This window comes from Ostrinia nubilalis, chromosome 13, assembly GCF_963855985.1.
Source record: "Ostrinia nubilalis chromosome 13, ilOstNubi1.1, whole genome shotgun sequence".
Classification (NCBI taxonomy): Eukaryota; Metazoa; Arthropoda; class Insecta; order Lepidoptera; family Crambidae; genus Ostrinia; species Ostrinia nubilalis.
In genome coordinates, this window is record NC_087100.1 from 10,212,304 (window position 1) to 10,236,186 (window position 23,883).

The 23,883-nt window shown below is 37.7% G+C and overlaps 5 protein-coding genes across 6 annotated transcripts in view; 2 read left to right on the forward strand and 3 right to left on the reverse strand.

The window, feature by feature from the left end:
* Positions 1-511, reverse strand: part of LOC135077650 (transmembrane protein 184B) — a 30,136-nt gene extending 29,625 nt beyond the window's left edge. The window contains exon 1 of the mRNA XM_063972210.1: positions 246-511. The gene's annotated coding sequence lies outside the window, so the exon portion shown is untranslated. The remainder of the gene's footprint in view (positions 1-245) is intronic.
* Positions 512-3,936: 3,425 nt separating this feature from the next.
* On the forward strand, positions 3,937-8,390 carry LOC135077640 (cell division cycle protein 27 homolog). Its single transcript, XM_063972196.1, has 4 exons — positions 3,937-4,113; positions 4,206-4,281; positions 4,452-4,599; positions 5,557-8,390. Exons 1-4 carry the CDS (start codon positions 4,090-4,092, stop codon positions 7,430-7,432), a joined length of 2,124 nt encoding a protein of 707 aa, XP_063828266.1. The 5' UTR covers positions 3,937-4,089; the 3' UTR covers positions 7,433-8,390.
* Positions 8,391-10,216: 1,826 nt separating this feature from the next.
* On the reverse strand, positions 10,217-15,116 carry LOC135077641 (nuclear receptor coactivator 5). The gene is made up of 8 exons (XM_063972197.1): positions 15,025-15,116; positions 14,478-14,760; positions 13,950-14,065; positions 13,195-13,356; positions 12,755-12,860; positions 12,208-12,407; positions 11,481-11,653; positions 10,217-10,514 (listed from the first exon to the last, which is right to left on the reverse strand). Exons 1-8 carry the CDS (start codon positions 15,029-15,031, stop codon positions 10,269-10,271), a joined length of 1,293 nt encoding a protein of 430 aa, XP_063828267.1. The 5' UTR covers positions 15,032-15,116; the 3' UTR covers positions 10,217-10,268.
* Positions 15,117-15,246: 130 nt separating this feature from the next.
* On the forward strand, positions 15,247-17,757 carry LOC135077642 (mpv17-like protein 2). Of its 2 annotated transcripts, none has more exons than XR_010258486.1 (2): positions 15,247-15,580; positions 15,911-16,132. XR_010258486.1 is itself a non-coding variant. In XM_063972198.1 (2 exons), exon 2 carries the CDS (start codon positions 16,820-16,822, stop codon positions 17,486-17,488), a length of 669 nt encoding a protein of 222 aa, XP_063828268.1. In that variant the 5' UTR covers positions 15,268-15,580; positions 16,812-16,819; the 3' UTR covers positions 17,489-17,757. The 2 variants fall into 2 exon arrangements, 1 of the variants encoding a protein (XP_063828268.1); XM_063972198.1 differs by lacking the exon at positions 15,911-16,132 and adding an exon at positions 16,812-17,757 and having other exon boundaries at positions 15,268-15,580.
* A 49-nt stretch (positions 17,758-17,806) lies between these two features.
* On the reverse strand, positions 17,807-22,283 carry LOC135077317 (uncharacterized). The gene is made up of 10 exons (XM_063971846.1): positions 21,915-22,283; positions 20,361-20,533; positions 20,078-20,143; positions 19,846-20,004; positions 19,414-19,677; positions 19,138-19,282; positions 18,925-19,066; positions 18,622-18,820; positions 18,379-18,517; positions 17,807-18,292 (listed from the first exon to the last, which is right to left on the reverse strand). Exons 1-10 carry the CDS (start codon positions 22,164-22,166, stop codon positions 17,927-17,929), a joined length of 1,905 nt encoding a protein of 634 aa, XP_063827916.1. The 5' UTR covers positions 22,167-22,283; the 3' UTR covers positions 17,807-17,926.
* Positions 22,284-23,883: the final 1,600 nt, after the last annotated feature.

Genomic DNA, 23,883 nt, shown 5'->3' on the forward strand with positions numbered 1-23,883 from the left:
CATTTATAGCGAGGGTACGCAATTGTATCGTTCATTTGTAATAAAATAATCCAAGAACTAGATCAAAAGCCACAAAACAATCACGGAACAAGTAAATTGGAGGTCACACATCTTGACATTTTCTTGTTTGGGTACCTGTGCTAGTGAAGGGCAGTGCTTTTGTTGATGACGCGTAAATACCCATTAAAAACCATCATCGTAACAAGTAATTAATACATTCTTAACGTTATCATCAATTTGTTTACCTGAAATATGACTATGTTCGTCCTAGAGCTACTGTTTTCCTTTTGTTAGCAGATGTCATTCGTAATCAACACTGTGCACATATTGCATACACCACTATTATACACAATATCTTCGTATTCCTCCACATAAATCTTGTCACAGTATCACAAGAATAACAAAAACAATCCAACGAAACACTAATAAAAACTAAATATCTATTATTTTCTTTCCCATCAGTGTACAAGTCGCGATTTCGTGACGATTCTGCAATTTTGAACCATAGACTACTTCCAGTGTTGCCAACTCGGATTTTGAAAAAGTCGTAGGACAGATTAGAAAATTACGTAGAAATGGTACAATTTCCATATAGAAAATACGTAGATCTACGTACTTTTTTTTCTGAGTGAAATGAAGAGAGTGGGGGTAGGTAAAAGTAATAAAACGACAATTTATATTACCCTAAAAGTAGTAAAGTACACTTTTATTGTGTATCATTTTCAGACAAATTAAATTTATACATAATTAGGTATTTATTTGTTGGAAAGAAGGAAGGAAGTTGAAAAATATCGAAATACAACAACACCTTCGAAATCTTAGCACAATCTTATGGAATCTTAGTTCGAAATATTTTTATAGTGAAGATTCACTTTGACCGTTTGACGGTTTACTTACACACACTGTCACGTCACGTCACATTTCAAATTTCATAACAGTGGGTCTAGACAAAGTGCACATTTTAATCGCAAACCAGTCGAAAAGCCTTTTTTTTTGTATGGAGTTTTGACGGATTCGATTTTCGATTCGATCAAAAAGTGCACTTTGTCTAGACCCAGCGCTGTACAGCATTTTTTCTATGGGGAAATGTCAAAATAACATTAGTTCCGACTTTTGCCACATGCCAAATAACCGTGATTGGAACCATGATCGAACTTTTTCGCGAAAGTAAAGGAAACGATGCCCATTCAGCCTATTTTGCAAATTTGATAGAAAATACGTAGATTCTGGGACTAAAGTTCGTAGGTTTGCAAGGAAGGCTTAAAATACGTAGATCTACGTAAAAATACGTAGAGTTGGCAACCCTGACTACTTCTAAAGTGTAGCACATTTTTTTAATATTCACAGCTGTTTTTTTTATTATTTTGTTGGACTGCACTTCCTCCACAGTCATCATTAACCCTTTTTTAGACCCTTTCCTAAACCCTTTCAATAATATTATCAAGAAAATTATGCGATTTAAACTAAAATTCACAAAATAATTAAAAGTTCACACGCTAATTTGCTAAACTTATAACCTGCTCGCATTAGTCGAATAATTTAGTCAATGAGGATCATTTCGATTTTTAGCTGTGAATGCAGATTTATAGGTCTAAGAAATCCTTAATATACAGTCCAAAAATTTTTGTTCTACGACAAAAATTGACAAAGTTATGGCCAAATTACTAAAAAAGTTCACTGACCGCCCGGCGCGGGACCGATGACGTCACTATATCCGATCTGAACGTTGCCGGCGTACTGCGTGGATAGAAAATATTTTTTTCTAGCCATACTATCAGTTTTAGAGATAAACTTGTTATGACATTTATTCATCAGAATAAAGTAAGCTATCGATAGGTAATTTTTTTAAATAGAAATTGTGAAAAATGTCGCAAAAAATCCATACTCTCATACGATTCAATGGCACGCGGAGACGCGATTAGGGTCTCCGCGGTGGTATATTTGGCGATTTATGCAAATAAAGTGTTCATAAGTGTTGTTAGAGTCATATCTTCGTCCAAGTAAAGTATAAAAATGTATAAGTATTAATTTATTTACTTCTAACAATAAGTATAGCTGAGGCAGATACACTCTGCCTAGGCTACAAGACATTGCTATGAAGATCATTTCGATGTACACGCAATACCTACCTGTTATTTAGTTTTCTGAGTTAAACCTACGTACCTACCTATATCTATTCGCCGTTCCCATGGGCGGGCCAGCTGCTCCTGGAAATCTATTTAATCTTAGCCTAGAAGCTGGGTATGACTCCCCCGCCCCTCTCCTCTCCCCAGGTCATAAGCTGGGCATGACTTCCCCCTCGGCCAGAAGTCGGGTATGATTTACCCCCCCCCCCCCCCAGGCCAGAAACTGGGTATGACTTGACCCCTCTCCCACCCCCCCAGGCCAGAAGCTAAGTGGTAAGGCTTGCCCCTCCCCCTAGGCCAGAAGCTGGGTATGACTTCTGGTTATGACTTGACCCCCCCCCCCCTCCCCCAGGCCAGAAGCTGGGTAAGGCTAGCCCCTCCCCCCAGTCCATAAGCATAAGCTAGGTATGACTCCCCCTCGGCCAGAAGCTGGGTATGACTAACCCCCCCCCCCCAGGCCAGAAACTGGGTACCTATGACTTGCCTCTCCCCCCCTCTTACCAAGGCAAGAAGCTGGGTAAGGCTTGCCCCTCCCCCCAGGCTTTAAGCTGGGTATGACTTATCCCCCCCCCCTCCCTCTGGGCCAGAAACTGGGTATTAGCATTCATATTATGTATTATTATGTTCAATACAAACCGCGTCTCCGCATTCCATCGAATCCTATAAAAATGTGGTTTTTGGACATAGCGATACTTATTTTTCACAATTTTTATTTTTAAAATTTACTGGTCGATAGGTTACTTTATTTTGATGAATAAATGTTATTAAAAGTTTTTTTCTAAAACTGATAGTTTAGCTGGAAAAAAATATTTTCTATCCACGCAGTACGCCGGCTGCGCTCGATTCGGATATAGTGACGTCACGCGTACGTACGTTGACTTTTAGCGGCAAAAACGGCCTATGTTTATTACTTAATATCTTCGTAAGTAATGGTCCGATTTGGATAATTCAAAAAGATATATCTTTCTTATGTCTTAAAGATTAACGTAGATACTAGTTTTATTGCATTTTCTACAACAGTACTGATCCTCATTATGCGTACGTAACCAATGCGAGTGTTAAAAATCCACTTGAACAATGAAAAAAGTCGCTTCTGTTTACCTGGGTGAATTAATTCCAGATGAACAAAAGCGACCACTTTACTTTATTTAGTCTGGGTGAAATGGTTCCGAGATGACAATATGAGAACCGTACTTCTTGGCGGGAATTTGAAGCGTCATGTTAGCGGTTTTGTTTTATTTCCTCAAATTCGTGTGTGGGCGACTATTAATGTGTAATAATGGTGGATTATTAACCATTGAGTGTTCGTGAACGTGCATGGGTGTGGGCAAGTGAAGCAAAATAGTGCATCGTGATTGAAGAAGAAGAAATGAGAACCCAGATGAACAAAGTTACTTGTAAATTGGACCTGGAACTTTCTTCTTCTTCTTTTTTGATGATGTTGGCAATACACGTCGAGGTCGACTTGATTTGTGCCATTTTCAAGTTTATAGATGATACGAGTTACAAAATGAGATCAAGTAATGATATAATGAAGGATGATAGATGATACGCCTTCCCACCCTTTGAGTCTCAGTAAAGTTGTGGTGCTTTACTGAGACCTCCCATGGACAACTTGAGAGAACCAGAAGAATCACGATGCACTGCTTTACTAGACTTTTGCTTCACTTGCCCACACTTATGCACGTTCACGTCACGAACACTTAATGGTTAATAAACTCGACTAAATTACTCGACTAGTGCGACGTATTAGTATTTGGCAGCTACATTTTAGTTCAGGCAACACTCACCACTGCTTTCGTAACATTCATCCGCCATAGACAATCAACAAACTGAAAATGAAAATGTCCGTCGTAAAAGATACGTTCTAATTTACTTTGTGAATGTGTAATTAATTATCGTAGCTTGCGATGTGAAATATTTTATAGTATTTACAATCCTAGAAGTGCTAAATAGTTTCAAGATGATTGTTCAAGAACCCATACAGGTGATCACCAACCCCTACTCGACGAACTGTCAGTGATTGATTTGGGTTTTTGCTAGAGTTTTGTCTAAATTATGCATTTATTTTCCCTACAGGTTATCGTTTGGGATTGTCTCAATAATTATGAGTTCGACAATGCTATATTTTTGGCTGAGAGATTACATGCTGAAGGTAATAAATAATTCGATTTCTTACCCTCAAAGTATCAAGGTGATGATTGTTACCACCTGTGATTGAGCTGTTATTGATTTTTCCGTGGTTTTCTCTAAAATAATTTCGCTTTGATGTAATTCTTATTTAGCTCTGTTCGTTGTCTAATGTGTCGATTTGTTAAATTCCAGTGGCATCAGAGGAAACATCATTCTTGTTGGGAACATGCTACTATAGAGCTGGACGTGTGAATGAGGCCCATCATTTGCTACAAAACACATCATTGTCATTACCACAATCTAGGTTTTTGCTAGCCAAATGTTCAATAGACTTAAAATCGTAAGTATTTCACATGACTATGCCAAAATTATTTATTTATAGTTTGCACTGTATGTTAATATTCTTCATCTTTTCTTACATTCATAATGATTGTTATAGATAGTTTTTTAGAAAATCAGTTTTGAACAAAATATTCTAGTAATTACAACATGCAACTTGAAAACTTGTTGATTCACTTCTAAATGTGTGTCGGTGTGTATAAATATAAAAAGACAATAGGTACAATTCTAGTCTTGATAAGTTACATAAAAACAAGTTATGTGTAAAACTGGTCTTGTCTTATTGTATTATGTGTAAAATTCTTTGCTTTACCAGAACATGCACCACGTTAAAAATTTATAATAATTCTGCTAAAATATGTATGTATCATTCATACATATCTGGCTATTTAAATAATAGGTAGTCTTGATATGCTCATCTAAAATATTGAGCAGCGATATAATGAGGGCTATCGTTTTAGCGCTCACCAGTTAGCGCCACTGTAGAGTAAGGTTCTGTCACTTGCTAGTAGCGAAGACAGTGGCACCAACTGGTGAGCGCGAAAGTGGTAGGAGGACTATCGCATTTGCACTGATCAAGATGGCGCCACTGTAGAGTAAGGTCCTGTCAATCGCCAGGGGTGCCAACTGTTAAGTATAAAAACGATAGCCCTCATTGATTATAGCATTAAGTTATCATCCATTAGTAATGGTTAGGGGTAATGCATGGTGTTGTTGTACTGCAGTACTCTCATTTTTAAGAATGATGATTACAAAGAAAAAAAATTAGTACCCTAGTGGCAGGCCTAGCTTTCCTCGATAACTATGAAACGTATATCACCTACACCGTACCCATGGCAACCCTTTTAAAACGTTTAACTTATAATAAAAACTTTTGTTTTAAATGAAATAAAATATTTAGATCTGTGAATGTGGTTCTTAAAATTTAACTTGTAACAAATTTTTATTTTTGTTTCAGGTACAAAGATGCTGAAGTTGCATTAGGAACAAATCTAGACATTGTCGCTTCAGAATTCGGTGACCAAGCACCATATGCTCTGCAGCTTCTAGCTAAGGTATACAACATCACAGAACGGCGGAGTAAAGCAGCTGAAGCGCACCGGAAAGCACTATCACTCAATCCATTCATGTGGAAATCATTCGCCCAACTATGTAACATGGGTGAAAAAGTTGATACAAATCAAGTGTTTCAATTAAGTAACACTGAATTCACATTTGGTGTATCAACATTAGTGAATCTAGTCAGCAACTCTGAAAATATTTCATTCGTCAACACTAACATTCCTAATAATAATTCTAATTTGAATGCCAATGTCACACCAAATAATGTGGCTCCTAGGACGCCAATGACTATGTCATCAAGTATTACTCCAGAGACTCAAGCACCTGTAAAACGAATGCATAGCGTTTTCAGTGGTATGGCGCCCATACCATTCTCTCCCTCATTTGGCATGTTGCCAATGGAAGAATCTCCTGTATTATATACGCCAACACTTACCGATTCTAATGAGCAAAAAGCTATACCGAAGATAGTTAATTCATTACGAGCACAAATGGGCCAACTCAAAGACGCAGTATTCAGTCCTGCTCCTAGGTGTACTCTTGGACCAGCTCCTCGCCGGTCGTCCAGGCTGTTTAGTAATAATAATAGCAGTTACTCGGTAAAGGAGAACAACAAATCACCCAGCAGAAAGTTTGTGGCTCCCAAAAGCCCATCTAGAAAAAATAAACAAAGGACTGCCAAAAACATGAAAACAAATTCAGTTGACTCAAACGATAGGAATAAAAGCATGGATGTCACTCCTACACTTACGCCAAAGAATTCCAATGGTGTAGCGTTATTGAATGTATTGAAGGAATTAGGTGACGCATATAAAGCACTTGCTTTTCTTGATTGTAAAAGTGCTATCAAATTGTTCCAAGACGCGACGCCTAAACAGTTGGCTTCGCCGTGGGTGCAGACGATGATCGCGCGCGCTCATTACGAACTAGCGCAGTATGAAGCAGCTGCAAAAATATTCTCTGAAATACGGAAACAATACCCATGTCGCACAGAGGGAATGGACATTTACAGTACCTGTTTATGGCACTTACAGCGAGAGGCACAACTTTCAGCTTTAGCTCAAGAATTAGTAGAATTGAATAGAACTGACCCCATTGCTTGGTTAGCAGCTGGCAATTGTTTTTCGCTTCACAAAGAACGCGAAACGGCGCTCAAATTCTTCAAGAGAGCTGTTCAGATCGATGGGGACGCGGCGTATGCGCATGCGTTGTTGGGACACGAGTATGCAGTAGCTGAAGAGACTGATAAAGCTTTGGCGAGCTTCCGGACTGCGGTCAGCATTGATCCTCGGAATTACGTGGCCTGGTTCGGTATAGCCACGGTTTATGCGCGGCAGGAGCGCTGGAAACAATCTGAAGTGCACATACGTCGTGCGCTTAGCATACACCCGCATTCTGGAGTATTGAGGTGTCAGCTTGGTTTGGCGCAAGCCGCTCTGGACAAAACCGACCGTGCTCTGGCTACCCTCGAACGAGCCGTCGCATTAGACACAGAGAATCCACTGTGCCGATTCCATCGAGCATCGGTCCTTCTACGGGCGGGCAGGCCACAGGATGCATTAGCTGATCTTCATTATTTGAAAGACATCGCTCCAAGAGAATCATTAGTTTATTATTTACTTGGCAAAGTTCACAATAAATTAGGCAATACACACTTAGCTTTGATGCACTTCAGTTGGGCCACAGACTTGGACCCCAAGGGCACGGGTGGACACATCAAAGAAGGTTTCGACCCCTCGAAGCAAGAGGACCCTTCGGAAAGATCATCGTAATGTTGCTGACGAATTTTAAAGGATTGTAAGCGCGCCTGCAGTGTGCCGGCGGTGTAGTCATGGTTGACTGATCCCTTGTAAATATCGCGCTCACCTATCGAACTCTCGATTGACACCAAATTCTTCCAAATAGATAGCTTTATGGAGTCCGATGGGTGTGTGGTGGCATTTAGTCGCTGTAGTAGTAAGGGCGTTGTGGAAATGTTTATATAGAGTAAGATGTGGATATTCCTAATATTATCCTAGTTTATTATATATCTTGTATAGCTAATAACTTCTAGAATGGTAAATAGGGATTTTTAAAGAGAAGCTTTGAAAATCTAAGACGCAGGGCCTTGATCTCATTGGGAAGTTCTGAATTGAATATTCAATATTATAAATCATTGACGTTAAAAGTATTGTATGCCATAGAAATTCGTGATAAATGTCGTTCTACTAGGCTGGATATTTGGTTCGTAGTACATACAGTTATATTTTTATATAAAGGGACTTTAGTGATCTCCCGCAAATCGGTAGGTACATAAGCTCTCCACCGCTGGCGGTGTACCAATGACAGCTTTATTTTGTCAACAATCATGTAGTATCCTATTATATTTTATATTAAAGATAAGAATTTTAAGACACCTTCAAATCAATTTGCATGTAGACATATTTTGATTCTCATAAAGAAAAGTGACGAAAAAAAATATTTTTCCGCTTTGAATGTTGTAGAGACCCCATAAATAATAATCAGTAACTTCAGATATAAGTGATCCAACACTGACATTGTGTACAGTATACAAGAATGTTAGTTTTTAGTACTTGTGAAATTACTTTCGTGTGTGTACATAAAAAAAATAACAAAAAAACTAAATAGCACTGTTTGTCATTTCACATCACCAATGAATTGCTCGCTCTGCTGAGACTTAGACCACCTCTAATTAAATGTATGAACTTATTGAATAAAACTGAATATGTATTTGCTAGTTTTTTATTTTTACTTATTAGAAATCAATGCATACATCCTTGTACGACATAGGTCTCTATTGAAATTTATCTTACAGCTAATTAAATGGAGTAGTTAATTTTGACACCATTTCGTGTTGAACGATTTTAATATTTATAAGGGTTTCAGACTTGTGAATTGGAAGCTTTTTTGTTTTTTCCTTTTAGTATTATAACTGCTATTATACCTAATATAGGTACATGAAGTTTTATTGAGGCACAACTTCTTACGATTCTATTGTTATCAATATTGTAAATGGTCAAAATAATGGTGTCACAAAACTAACTAAATAGGGCGAATTTTACTTTCTGAATTGAGAGTCAATTAATGCAAGAGACCTAATACTAAACTCGCGAGCAAAAGTATGGAATCATCCTATTTGTTCCGAATGATCGTAAGAACTAAATGACTAATAGAAGATAAAAATAGTAGCATTTTAAAGGTAATATTATACAGGGTGTTAGGTAAATGGGTATATGAGCCGACACTAGCCCATGTTAACATGGGCATATAAATGGTATGGTGAAGTCAGAAAGATAACATTTTTTTTTCATACAAAATAAATTTTATAAAATCCGATTTGTATGAAAATTAATAAAATTAAAATGAAGATATCAATTTTCTGACGGAATAAAACGTATGTGGGTGATTCCATACTTTTGCTCGTAATTATAGTTCACATTTCATAATTCTTTCTTTCGGAGACTCATGAATGATGATCGACTTCAACATTCGTACTGGAGTACGCACATTTTAATCTTTATCAAGTCAATACTAGTGATTCTTTCCCCTATGAAGTTATTGCTCTGGGTCACAGAATCACTGCAAATTACCTTAACATTTATCTTCTTAACAGAGTCAGTAATTGATTATTCGAATCGCACAGCTCCAACAAAGTCAGTGACGTAAAATAGTGTACCTTTTTTTGACTAATACATAATATACATTAGTAACAAAAGTTCTACTTTCTTCACCCAAGTGAACAAAGAGGAATATTCCACATTTGGAACATTATTTAGAAATTGTCTTTCTACTTCATAATTAATAATAAATTTATGTATTTGCTGCCTGCTATTTGACATCGGTGGGCTTATCTGATTCAAATATCAAATTACTGACTCAAAATAATTATACTAACTACTTACGAGCTAAACTTAAATAAGATACATGGCCACAGACCTATATTGAAGTACGTACATTGCGTGTCGAATCAGATTCATTTTGAATGGTAAATTGACCAATATTCATAAAATATACAATAAACAGTGCACTAATAAACCTTGGCAAATGTGCAAACAAATTAGGTCAACTGACATTGATTGACATTTGGCCCTAGCAATTTGAATTTAATAAATTAGAAAATTACTAAGACGATTCAGTCTATTTCAGTCGTTTTTTAATTGCACTAAACTGCAAAAGTTCATTGGTCTTATATTCCACAAAACAATCTAAACTTTTGATAAACCATAGACTCGGATCACTTCACCTCTTAGTTCTTGTTTATGGTTCACAGTCACGGCCATCAGGAATCGCCAGAAATACAGTTTAAATATTTCACACAAGTATTCCCGGGATCCCGATCACATCCCCAAGCAGGCTCTGGATTGGAAGTATTGGAACCCCCAAGGAAAACGCAAACGTGGTCGCCCCAGGCAAACTTGGCGGCGCACTGTGGCAGACGAGGCGAAGAAGATCGGCAAGACTTGGAGCGAGATCAAACGCGAAGCTCAAGACCGAACGCGATGGAGGACTGTTGTGGACGCCCTCTGCCCCATCTAGGGGACATAGGACCTTAAGTCATTAAACCAGAACTGGGTTACTCGAATATAGGTTTGTGTACATGGCTTACAATTACGTGAACTTTTGCAGTATGGATTCTAATGCCTTTTTGACGGTCGGGTCGCTGAGTAGTTTGTTATCGGCGGGGGCGGCGGGCGCCGCGGGAGGCGGGGTCGGCGGCGTGACGGCGGGAAGCACCTTCTTGTCGTTGAGGATACTGAGGATTCTTTGCTGAAGGTCCACTGACGCTTTGTTTTGCGTCGGCGCTGGGGTTGTGGGCTCGCCTAACTCGATTTTCACTTGCTGCGCACGACGCTCCTGTGGAATGTTATTTATTTAAAAAAGGCGGTAAAAAGACTGAATCTGAACCGATCAAGGCTGTGGTTGATCTCAATTTTGAAAATCAACCGGTTACATTTGTTCGAGTTAGAACCGAGTTTTAAGTTTTAAATACGAGCCTGAATTTAGGTAAGTAATTCACTTTCGGGAGGGCAAACTACACAAAAATCAGCAAGTTAACCTGTAATATTCTTTAACTACCACCTATCTAGGACCACCCACACTTTTCTGGTCTGGTCTTCTCTATCCGTCATGACAACGTGGCGAATGTAGGCCAAATCCCCCTTTTGCAGAGGCAACTTAACCTAACCAGAGGGTAAGGATCGTCCTCCTGATGATGATGACTAACTATAACTAACCTGCAAGTACTCGATGACCTTGTCATACTGCATCGCTTCCCGCTGCACCTCTTCGAAGTTGCCTGATACTAGCTGAAGCGCGTCTTCTATCGACATGTCAGGGGCTGATGTTGACTACACGCACCTGCAAGTACTCGATGACCTTGTCGTATTGCATCACTCCCGGCTGCACCTTTTGGAAGTTGCGCGTAACAGTCCCAGTGTATACTCTTGGGGAACCCCTAATTATTCTACTAGTTGCAGTGTACAGCCCTGGAGGAGCCCTAGGCTGCACCTCTTGAATAAACATGCGCGAAACGGTTCCAGTATCGAGCCTTGTGGGACCCTTGATTATACTACTAGTTCAAGTGTACAGCCTTGGAGGACCCCTAAGCTGCGCCTCTTGAAGAAACATGCGCGAAACTAGCTGCATCTCTCTATGACTATCGACATGTGTCAAGGACAGAAAAAAGTAATTTAAAAGAAAAGAATAAAACGTCACTTTTCCGTAAAACGAAGAAAAATATGGTTTCATTTACTCTTTTCTTATTACGAAATATTATGCAGAAAATCAACATGTTAGGGGCTGATGATGTCTACAACGCACCTGCAAGTACTCGATGACCTTGTCGTACTGCATGACGGTGAGCGCGCGGCCGTCGGCCAGCTGTCCTAGCAGCGCGTACACCGCCTCGCGCCCGGCCGGCCCGCCGCGCTGCACCTCTTGGAAGTTGCGAGAGACCAGCTGGAGAGCGTCTTCTATTGGCATGTTGCGGTGCTCTGAAAAATGATTAATTTTGTTACAACCCGGCCGAATTAACTGCGCTCCTGGAAGCCGTGACATCATACCGACGCTTTGATATGGACGGGGCGAACGCAGGGAGGCGTAAGCAAGTGGGAGGGAGTCGCATTCCAGCAGTTAACTCGATCGGGTTGTAATGGCAGAAACCTGCATGTTGTTCAAATATTATTATATCTAGTGTGGCTAATAGGCCGTGGTGTGTCAGATTACTATAGATATATGACATTTTGGGAATGAACTATACATAAGCGTCAGCTTTTTTATAACTACGTTTATAATTAACTGAGATATTTTCTTGGACGTCTACTCAGTTTGACGGTTCGACACCAAGTGATTGCCTTCTCATCTCAGAGCGTCTACGTCATGTGTGTTAAGCGCCATCTTTATGTTTTGACTTCCGTTAATGGTGGCGTTTTCCAACCCGAGCGTTTAAATGACGCATATCTTTTTTACTTTTGAAAACATAATAGAGCAAGAGATGAATAAATACAAGTTCAACATGAGTAAAATAGTAAGAGCATGCATCTTTTACCTTGCGGTAACCCGTGTAGTATGGTCAACGTCATTGATCTGTGCTCCTGATTCTGCGGCATGACTAGTATGGCGTAGAGGCAGCCTCTCGACGCGATGTTGCCAAGTACCTTCCCGATGGGGACATCTTCCATCGGGAACAGGAGATCGACTACGATGCCTAGATGTTTTAGCCGACCTTCGATATATTCCGCGTATTCGCTGCGAAAGAATTATTCTAATTAGGTATCTAACTAATGACACACAAGCTGAAACATTTCTGCATCTTACGCATTTGTAATACGAGCTATTTTTATTAAATGTAAAGTCTGATATCACTAAATACAGTCAAATGTCAAATAGTTCGTCACACCCGAATTACCCAAAAGATCGCAACACTTCTTTGTTATCAATCGGAATACGGTTGTGTTGTCAACTTTTTGGTCACTTTGGGTGTCACAAACTATTTGACGCTGACTGTATCTATTCCGCGTCAATGCCCACTCTTTGTTAACTTTTAATAGGTATATCTAAAAATTTTAAATATTTTTAATATAAAAAGAACTTACGTTAGTGCTTTGGACACCACAATAATTTCACAGTCATTTCTTTCCGATACCGGCACAGCTCTGGGGTAGTCAGGCAGTTTCTGAGGGTACCGGTCGAAGCCGCGATCTATTGTAGAAGAAATTTAAATTTTACATTTGATAAATCAAAGAAGTTTGTCATTATAATTATGTATGTATAACTTTCAGGAACAAACTGAACTTAAATCAAAGTTCTATAACATTGAATCTACATGCAAAACCCGTCGACTCGCCGACATGAGTCGCCTGTAGTAACTTATTCAGAAAACAACGCGGGAAGAAGTCGCCTTTATGATTCGTCTTATTCTAATTCGTAATTTCCCCATGCAAAATTTGAGACTCCTAGCAGTTGTAGTTTTTGAGATTTCGTGATGAGTGAGTCAGTCAGTGACCTTTACTTTTATAGATATAAATTCCATTACCTCTGCCAGATATTGGGGAGCGATCTCTAAAGCCGGGCGGAGCGCCCCTGCCTCTCATGCCGCGCCCGCGGCCTCTGAGCATCCCGCGGCCCCGACCCCGGGCATCCTTCCAGCCCATACCCGGTCCATATCCTGGACTTTCTTCATATTCTTCTTGGTAATCTACGTGAAAGAAAGGTAGGTAGAACAACAAGTTCAGAATTATTTTACACCACACAAGAGAAGAAAAGAAAGATATGTATACAAATTACAAAAGATATGCCACAATGTAGGTGGTCTTATCGCTTTAAACCAATCTCTTCCAGACAACCTAGAGGCTTTTTAAAGTTTTGTTTAGAAAATTTGCACTTAAACATTCTACAAATAGTGGGAGATCATACATTCTTTACTTCTTAAAAAAAGATTTAAATTATTTTTTATCAAATTAAATACATTTAAAAAATAAAATACATGGAGGGTCACTGTCTTCTGACTTTGGGGAAGATCTCCTGGGTTGGCTAACAGCTATCTAGCATTGACGATTTTAAAGCTTTAACCACATCAACGCGTGCGGATCGCCATTTCCGCGATGCCGGCGCGATCATAGACTAATGACAGGTCGATGGCGCCGGCGATGGCGATCTGCATGCATTGGTGTGGTTGAAGCATAGTATCTACCAGTAATGTATGTGCATTGCTGGTAGATTTAGAATCGTCAACAGGTACTGGTAATAAAGTAGGTAGGTAGTAGGTAACAAAGTCGACACAAAACTTACTTGGATCTCCACCAATATAGTTTCCGTAGCTGTCATATTCCTCAGCTGCGTCTTCCTCCCCTGCTACATTTTCTCCTGCTGCAGCTGGAGGCAATTCTGCTGGGGCCTCCTCACGCCTGTATAATAAAAATTGTAAACAAAAGGTTAAGTATGATATCTACCATTATTAAATCAGATAAGTATAAAATACATATCAATTTATTTTGAATACACTGCTTAAGAAGTTTAATGGGAAGGTGAACAAAAAGTTGTTTGAAATACCCATTTACTGATCACCTGACCAATCCTGAATACACTTACAAGCAAATATTACAAATAACTTATTTATCATGAGGTGACTTGTAATAGGTCACTATAGTAGTGTCAGACTTAATGAAAAGGGTGTTTCCCAGCAAAGCATATTTGCATTAATTTAGATAAAAAGTAGCATAAATTGCTTATGAACTTCTTTTAGTGGCCATATTATTGATGCTTCTATTTTGATCATTGGAACTTACCTGCAATAGCCTTATTTTACTAAATAATTACCTTTTATCTGGATTAGCTTGTGCTGTTCTCACACTAAGAGTTTTCCCTTGAAACACACTTCCATCAGCCTTAGCAATAGCAGCTTGGGCATGAGACTCTTCCTCAAACTGTACGAACCCAAAGTTTCTGTTCACTACTATACCATTTATCTGGCCGAATTGGTTGAAATGGTCAAATAACGCTTCAGCAGTAGCCTGCTCAGTTAAACCACCAACATATATTCGTAGATGAGATGTGGCTCTATTCTTCATATCATGTCGGTCAAGTGGAAGGTTGAGTTTATCTGAAACATTATTGTGAATAAAATAAAATACGTGTAGGACTAAAGTTAATATTTTCTGCAGTATACGCTGCAGTAGAGTTTTATTGCTAAATCAGCTAGTTATTTAGAGACGTAAGTATTCAAATATTTTAGATTTAAATTACGAAGTTTAGACGCCGATTTCAACTCGAAACTAGTACAACCTTAAAATATTTCATTTTCTTTAAATTATTACAAAAAGTGCATAGGATTGCTAAAAGATACTTTAATAGTAATATTGCTTACCGGACATTGTGATTTTTATGAGAATTCATACACAAAATAAAAATTGCAACCACAAAAAGATGCTTTTTTACGTCAAACGAATGACAATTGACTGACAAGTGAGTGACAACTGACGACAGCAACAGATTAAAAATTTAAAAACTACATAAAATAACGAAGGCGTTTTGGAATAGAAAGCTTTATGGAGACGGTAAAGTTTAATCACACCTCGTACAAATGTTAATGATTTGTAAAATATGACTTATGGATTAAACTTTCTATGATTATTTTATTTTTAGATTGATTATTTTTAATTTACGATGGATTCCGAACGCAAATGTATCCGTCATTTGTCATGTCAAGTTGTCACCAATGTCAAATTGACATTTTAAAGTTTCATACATTCGTGGATTTATTTTTGGAGGTTATTATCATGTTGGTGCAAAAGTAAAAAGCAATTTTTACTTTGACATTACATAATAAGTTAATGCAACGCTACGCAGTATTTCAAACTACATTACAGTATCTTCTACGCAGCGTCACTCTTTAAATTACCGAAGTTTTTGGACTAAAAGATGTAAGTGTATTAAACAGCTGACATTTCAGCAAAGTTTTACCGAATTTTGAGTCTTATTTAATTCCACAAGAAAACATAGGTTATGTACCGTGTGTTTCATGTTTTCTACAAGTGCATGGCCTCTAGATACAAATCCTGTGTGTTGCGGCAATTTTTCGTAAATTTTTGATGTGCGACATTTAATAACTTATTTCAGTGTTATTTTTAAACGAATGTTTGATAGAGTTATATTAATTATCGTGCTTAGACTAATAATGAAGCCATTAGAGTAGCAGACATTGCTGTAAAACAGTATTTATTTAATTAACACAGTCTGTCTATTTGTTCTAGGTGTGTTATAATTTGCTAATGACATTGAGAAGAGTTTTCTCAAAGGCATATACAACATACAAACAGGCTGTGGACGATGCATTCAATCGCAAAAATCTGTTTTACACCAATGTCTTGCTATCCATGGGCATATCAACACTCGGTGATTTGTTGGAGCAAAGTTATGAAATGCACAAAGAAGAAATTGAAAAGATAGACCTGGGTCGCACCACACAGATGGCCTTGTCTGGAAGTGTAGCCGGTGTCATCTGTCACCACTGGTACAGAGTACTTGACAGGATAATTATTGGCAGATCCCTTAAAATGGTGATCAAGAAACTATTTTTAGACCAATTTATATGTTCACCTGTTATAATCATGTCGTTTTTTGCGACAGTGGCTGTATTTGAAGAGCACCCTTTAGAAAATTTTACTGATGAAGTTAGAGATAAGTTTTGGACGTTATACAAAGCTGAATGGGTTGTCTGGCCACCGGCCCAGGTTATTAATTTTTACTTCTTACCAACAAGGTTTAGAGTGGCTTATGACAACACCATATCTCTTGGATATGACATTTATACATCTCATGTGAAACACAGCAAGTCTTTTAAAAGTGAAAGTTAAAAGTTCATGTATTGATGCTATGTGTGAGATAATCCAGTTGCATAGTAATAAATTGATAAGTGTTCATATGAATTTCCTTTTTTCATAAGTATTTCCTTTAGTAGATTTGATAATATAATGTAGATAAGAATAATTCAAGGACTTATTTTCAAAATAATTTATTTGCAAGATAAACAATAATAAAAGCATTTACTTGGTATCTTGGGACCTAAAATTGTTAGTAAAAATATTTTCTTGTTTCTACATAACTTGACTGAGTGTCACACTCTTCATTATCAAAATGTTTCTTTTGTTTCAGACAAGACAATGCAAGCCCTTGGAATCACTTGGAGAAAGTTAGCCACAAATGTACAAAATTCCGGTCCATTTTCAAAATTTAAAAAAGTAGTTAGAATTGCTTTTAGTGACAAATATTTGTTGTACACAAATGTTACTATATCCATAAGCTTATCAGCATTAGGAGATAGCTTAGAACAATCATATGAAATTTATACAAAGGAGCAAGAGAAGTATGACTTGAAAAGAACTATGCACATGGGCTTTTCTGGGGCAGCAGTAGGAGTTCTCTGCCACCATTGGTACAAAGTATTAGACAAGTTTATTATAGGAAAGACAGTAGACATGGTGATAAAAAAGTTGATTTTGGACCAGTTAATATTTTCTCCTGTTATGATCATCACTTTTTTTGGGAGTTTGGCATTACTTGAAGATGACCCTTTGGAAAACTTTAAAGAGGAAGTAAGAGACAAGTTTGTAACACTATATCGTGCAGAATGGATGGTGTGGCCACCAGCACAAGTAATTAATTTCTATTTTCTGCCAACAAGGTTTAGAGTATTATATGATAACACAATATCATTAGGGTACGATATTTACACATCACAAGTTAAACATAGCAAATCATTAAAAGCTGTAGTACCTAATGTAAGTAAAGAAGCAAGTAATGTCCATAAACCTTGTGACAAATCATGTTGACAACTAATACAAATTATGTAGGTTCAATTAAATAATTATTTTAGTAATAGTAGTCAATGAGCAATAGCACTTAGGGCTTTTTACCCCCAAATAATTAAGTATCATTGTTTAGTGTTAAATCACCGATGTAACTTAAAAAGGAAAAGTGCTGTGATATTAATTAAATACGTAGCAATATAAATTATAGTAATTTATTGTTACTGTGACAGTTGTTAATTTTTAACTCATACAACAATTATACAAAGAATATAATTTTATTTTGATTACAATATGTTGTTTGTGTTTATATTACCTCTAGCTAGAGTGTTATTACACTTCAGTAACTTATTGTAAACATTTGCCTATGCTATTTCTTAACGATACATATTTTTTACTAATTAACTTAATATCGATTTCTTGCTTTGCCATCTAAAAGTTATCTAACTTTCAATAATTTTCTTATTTTGGAGTTAAAAAGAATTCTTCATCAGGAGAGTTTCTCTTGTTAGCTTTCAGATTACTCAATACGCTGTTAACCACGGAATTCTCGAATATTCTCTCCGACCAAGACTCGGAGCGCCTGTTATGTCCTAAACTCGTAGGCACCCTGCTCATTCTCGGGGTTCCTCTATGTGAATAGAAGGATCTTCTATTGTCCCTCATGCCCAGAAGAGACGTGAGAATTTTGTCCAAAGTCGCTATATCGGCAATGTTGGAGTTCTTAGCATGTGCTTTTGCTGAACGCGGGGTAGATACACCAGTAAGGTTTAAACTGGACCTTTTCGATACGGGAGTGCGTGGTTGAAGTCCAATCGTGCGGATTACCTGAAACGCAGTTTATATTAAACACCAAATTAGTTATTTATTAGGTACCTAAAAGGCTACAAGAAATTCAATCAGGGTGAGATTACCTCGTCAGCATTGTGACTTTGATAACTCATCCTCTTAACTTTGCGATAAGTTTCGTCGTCTACTGCCTCTTGAACTGCTGCTTCCAGCTTCTCTTTTACCTCTTCATCTGACACTTGATTCAGTTCTTCTAACACCAATCTGTAAAAGATATAAAGACTTGCCGTTGGGATTCATTACAAAATTGCTTGGTAAAGTAGTGTAGGGTACGTGCGTTTTATTCTTCAAAGTTTCTTAATACTTACTCAGTGCGTTCATCTGCCTCTCCTTTATGCAAATTGCTTCTGTTAGCCTCTCTAGCTATTTTGATGTCCTGCTCCCAGAACCTGCGCAAATCTGGCGTGGAAGTGTAGGGTGCAGCCACCTCTTTGATCTTGAGGAATATTATAGCCGTTATGAATATGCAGATGACGTTAACTATTGTGAGGCAACAGCTTACGATACCTAAAATAAAACAGGGGTTTCATTATTCTTCGTAAAACGAGACCTAAATTAACACCTTACGCATCTTAAGTTAATGCCAAAACCTATGTGAAGATTTCTTTTACCGTTTACTGCAAATTCAATCGGCAAGTAGTCGTGGTAGAGTGGCACATAGCTTGAATTGCCATAGTATGGTTTACCCTTGATATGAGGAATTTTCACGCCAGGGTACAACAACCAAATACATGCTAGTGCCCAATAGAGACCCTGCAATAAAATAAACTAGAAAATGTTCCTAAGTGAATAAGTTTCATAAGAAGAGGTATCAAAAGAATTACACAATTTACGACTGGAGGCAGCAAGGAAGCCGATATCGCTATTCCGATTAAAGGGCCCGCACTGCCCTGCAAAAGGGCTAAGGCCACTCCAGTGCCTGATGTCAAAGCCCAGAGAACACCCATCCAGAGCGACCTTACATTCCCTCTGAAAAATAAAACAAAATCAAACTACCTTTCATTGTTCAGAGACAATTATAGCAGACGTTTGTTTACACTGAATCATTCAGGGTAAACAATCTGAATGATAATTATAGCTAATTAATGAATTATAAATACCGCGACTTCATTTCCTCTGTTGGCCAATCTCCAAAACCCCATGGCATCTCAGTCGTGCCCAAGATAAGTCCAAATATGAATCCAAATAGTAATGAGAGGAACATTCCTAAGATGAGACTCTCGAAGCCACTTCTGACCAGGCTTCTGTCGGAGATGATGGTCCCAAAGGTGATTGACATCACTGGGCCCATTAGTGGAGATACTAACATAGCTGCTACTATGTTGGAAGCATTGTTTTCCACCAGGCCAAGAGCTGCCAAAGAGCTGCAAAAAAAGGAATAGGTATTGTAGAGTCATAGACGAATCATTTGCTTAACGAAGTGCGTAATTTGGGGAGGTACTCGTACCTGCTTGTAATTTCTTGGCTGAAAACTTGTATGGATTGACTCACCAACTACTTACATTGATACAATATAGTTCTATAGTACTTACTCTGCTGTTATTATTAGCGTCAAATAGTCGAAAGACAGTTCGCCACCGCCTCTAACACCATCGACCACTTGCTTCACTGTGAGTTTCGACCTTATTGACTCTACGAAAGCTCTCCATCGTTTTGCGTCTTCAGTTTTACGTCTGTGCACGGAAGAGTCACTTAAAAATGGCAATTAAGTAATAGAACTTTTATTCAAAGAGAGATGCTTTATGATGATGATAATAAACTTACAATAAAGTGTCTTCGTCGAGTTGTTCGTTTTCTATAGCAGAATGTACGACGTTGCACGGTAGAACACTGTACAAAAAGAAATAGAAAATTTGGTTTGACGATTTACCTACTATATAGTTGAGGTCCTGGGTTTGATTCTCAAATAGTTTAAAATAACTTTGTTTATGTTTCAGGTTCCCCTTTTGATTAGATTGTTCCTACGATTGAGCTATGTCAGACGTAGGTATACTCGTAGCTGCTTATAAAAGTCTGTTTTTATATAAAATATTTTCAAAGAACTTGCCTCACAATGGATTTGCACTGAACTCCGATGCCTAGTTGCGTAAGGCAATGCAGCATGGTCTCGCATTCGTCCCCCGTAGGGAGCGGGAAGGTCACTTCGAAATAGTTTCCCGCCTTGTCACTCATCCATGACACGTGTTCAACATGGAGTTTGTTCAGGAGCTCTTGCAGAATCTGCATATTATGACTGATATGACTCAATTTTGTAAAGCTTGATATTGCTTGACTTATTTCATACGAGTAAAAAGTGGAAATCTTGAAAAGATACCATTTTTGACCGAGTTCATAAATTATTATCGTTAAATTTGCATTTTGAAACCAATTTGAAACTATCTCCCCCAATGTTTTACTTACCAATTTAAACAAAACATTGAGTCAACAAATTACGCGTTGTTTCTTATTTGCCCTTCACACCAACTTGGGTCGAAAGTATAATTAATTTAGACAAAACTAATGTGATGAATTTTAGAATTAAAGAGAATAACAAACCGAAACTTGACATTAAATTCCTTGACACAAATATTGACGAGACTGAGCAAGTTAAATTTCTTGGGTTGGATTTAGACAATAAATTAAGATGGACTTTTCAAATACAATCTTTATGCAAAAAACTAAGTAAGTTCTCTTATGCCCTATACATGTTGCGGAAGATATCCAATGAATCAACAGTATTAACGGCATATCACGGATACGTCGCGTCAATCTTACGATACGGGATAATCTTTTGGGGTAATGCTACTGACCGAGAGCTAGTGTTCAGAGCACAGAAGAGATGCGTACGTGCAATCTGCCAGCTAAAACCCACAGATACATGTAAACCTCACTTTATACGGTTGAACCTTCTAACTTTGCCATCTATGTATATTTATGAAGTTGCGGTCTTCGTCAGACAAAACCCAACATTATTCAGAAGTCATCACAGATCACGCGACAAGAATTTAATATGTAAGGATCCTTATAAGACAACTTTTTTTGCTAAGAATATTGTAGGCATGGCACCCAAGATTATAAATAAATTACCAAAAAACATTAGATTAATTGAACATCTAAATTCATTTAAAAAAACTTTACTGACTTATTTAATTAATAAATGTTATTATAATATATCTGAATTCTTTGACGATAAATCTAATTAGTTTATGTAACTGCCAAATTTTATTGTTGTCTGACAAATTGTATGCTCTTTGAGCGGAACATAGTGATACTACCTAATGTAACATGTCACCATTTTACCTATGATTCACAATAAATGATTTTGTATTGTATTGTATTGTATTGTAAGTTTTATAAATAATTTATCAATGTGATAGACTGAATTTGAATACCCAAAGGCCTTGTAGGTTAGGTATAGCTCAATTTTAAGCATAGTACCTACTATACAAAGTTGACAATCAGATTGAATAATAAGTTGGAATAGCACATTTAGGTGGTCTTATCGCTAGGATGCGATTTCTTTCATACAATTCGAACAAAAGAGGCTTTAAATATGGGGGCAAATTCTATCGCTATATGAAGTAAGGATTAGGTGTGTATACTTCATAAAAATATTACTCACGCTCTCCATAGTGAAGTATTCAGCATCTTCCTTTATATTTTCCAAAGTGGGGTTGAACCCTTCATTATAATACTCTTGAGTCAAATGTATCGGGATGCTCTTGGACTTCTTATTTCGCAACTCGACCTCCATTCGGCAGGGTTTGTAGGGCACATCCTCAATTGATATCATGTCCTTCGGTTTTCCAAACCTTAGGATATGCTCGTAGTTGCTTGACGGTATGAAGATTACGAAGACCACCCCAGACGGCATTTTGCATGGGTTGTAATGTCATGGGATTGAGAATTGTGACTGAGGACATCTCAGTGTCTTCCGTAGTTAACAGCTTGTTATAGCTCATTAGAGGCCATGTGTGGTGATTATGACTGCGGCTAATTATATAACAGCTGCGGCAGACTGAATTTAATCTCTCTTACAATGAAATAAACATAACAGATTAGGTATACCTACATAATGTCTACTTTGACCCCTATTATTATGTTTAGTATTAACGCTGGCTGACCTTAGCTACGTCTACGAAAGTTGCATAAGTTTACACACAACCTCACAATCGATCCGGAGGTCAAGGACGCAAAACCTTTAGCAGGTGAGCCGAAAAACTGCGTACCTACCTATCTAGATTATTTTTCGTACTTTAGTAGACATTTGAAGACGAGAGGCTTACCAATTAGAAACACCACAGTTAAAATTGAGTGATTATCTGCGTCGCAATATGAAATTGTGTTACATAGATAGACAAATCTACAAATAGATAGCTCTAAAATAAGTTAGTAGGTACTTATTAGTTATGTCTTCATGTTGCAGGTAGGCATAGCTGGGCACCGTTAATCAAATAGTTAACTTCGTTAATCGTTAAACAGTTAATAAAAAAATTAACTTCGTTAAACGTTAAAACGTTACATTTCGCAAGATTTAACGCAAGTTAACGTTAATCGTTAATCCGTTAACACATGATAATAAAACGAAAAAAATAATTGTATGCAAGGTTCAAATAATTTCGAAAGCTTGTATCGCGCATGGAATTTATTCCTCTTTTATGTTTGCGCTACAAGCTTTCGAAATTATTTGAACCTTGCATAAGAACCTACAATTATTTTTTTCGTTTTAGTACAACTGCATATCAGAATAAAAGCTTGTTTTTAAAAAAGTTTTTTAATTATTATAATTTTATTTTACACTTTTTAGTTGTATCTCAATCTCAGAGCCTTGGTTCAATTACAATACAATTTAGCACCAAAGTGCTCGAAAAGACAAATCCAGCAAACCCAAACTCGATAAGTTCCACCGTTTCGTTTAGGAATTCCTATGGCCACCTCCTGACTCCATCATCAGGACCCTGGACATCATCTAGTACTAAAGTGCTCGAAAAGACAAATCCAACGAACCCAAATTTGATGCGTTGCCGCCATTTCATTTAGGAGTTCCTATGGCCACCTCATGACTCCATCATCAGACCAGCTCAATGGTACCATAACATTGCATTGTCATCGTACTTACATAAGTACCTACACCAAATTTCAGCTCAATCGGTTGAGGAAAACTGGTCTTAAATTTAGATGCAAGAGTTGTCCCACCCACACACATAGACACATTAACAAGTGTCGTTAGTGATCTGGTTACAAAAACTGTTGTTTTAGGTTCTGGAAGTTCTGGAAGCCCGAACGTACTTGTCAGAACGCATTTTTCTAGCGTTTTTCAGCGTGCCTGCTGTATCTTTTTGGTAAATAGTAGGTACTGGATTAACGATTAACGGACTTAGGATAATTTAACGGAAGTTAACGAGTCCGTTAACATTTTTTAAAGTTAACTTAAAAGTTAATCCGTTAATAGAAATGTTAACTTCGTTAATTAACGATTAACGGATTAACGAGTTAATGCCCAGCTATGCAGGTAGGTATACCTACATACAGCTTACCAGCCAAAAGTGACAGAGAACCTGAATCAAAAAGTCTTACATCTTGGGTAATAC

Coding starts and splice junctions, on each gene's coding strand:
- LOC135077640 (XM_063972196.1), top strand. CDS start 4,090: ATGATTGTTCAAGAACCCATACAG. Junction 4,114..4,205: donor TTGTTCAAGAACCCATACAG/GTGATCACCAAC, acceptor TTTTCCCTACAG/GTTATCGTTTGGGATTGTCT. Junction 4,600..5,556: donor TGTTCAATAGACTTAAAATC/GTAAGTATTTCA, acceptor TTTTTGTTTCAG/GTACAAAGATGCTGAAGTTG.
- LOC135077641 (XM_063972197.1), bottom strand. Junction 14,066..14,477: donor CAAGCTAATCCAGATAAAAG/GTAATTATTTAG, acceptor TTTATTATACAG/GCGTGAGGAGGCCCCAGCAG. Junction 10,515..11,480: donor AGGTCATCGAGTACTTGCAG/GTGCGTTGTAGA, acceptor AACATTCCACAG/GAGCGTCGTGCGCAGCAAGT.
- LOC135077642 (XM_063972198.1), top strand. CDS start 16,820: ATGCAAGCCCTTGGAATCACTTGGAGAAAGTTAGCCACAAATGTACAA.
- LOC135077317 (XM_063971846.1), bottom strand. CDS start 22,166: ATGCCGTCTGGGGTGGTCTTCGTAATCTTCATACCGTCAAGCAACTAC. Junction 19,678..19,845: donor ACGCTAATAATAACAGCAGA/GTAAGTACTATA, acceptor CTTTTTTTGCAG/CTCTTTGGCAGCTCTTGGCC. Junction 18,293..18,378: donor AAAGTCACAATGCTGACGAG/GTAATCTCACCC, acceptor ACTGCGTTTCAG/GTAATCCGCACGATTGGACT.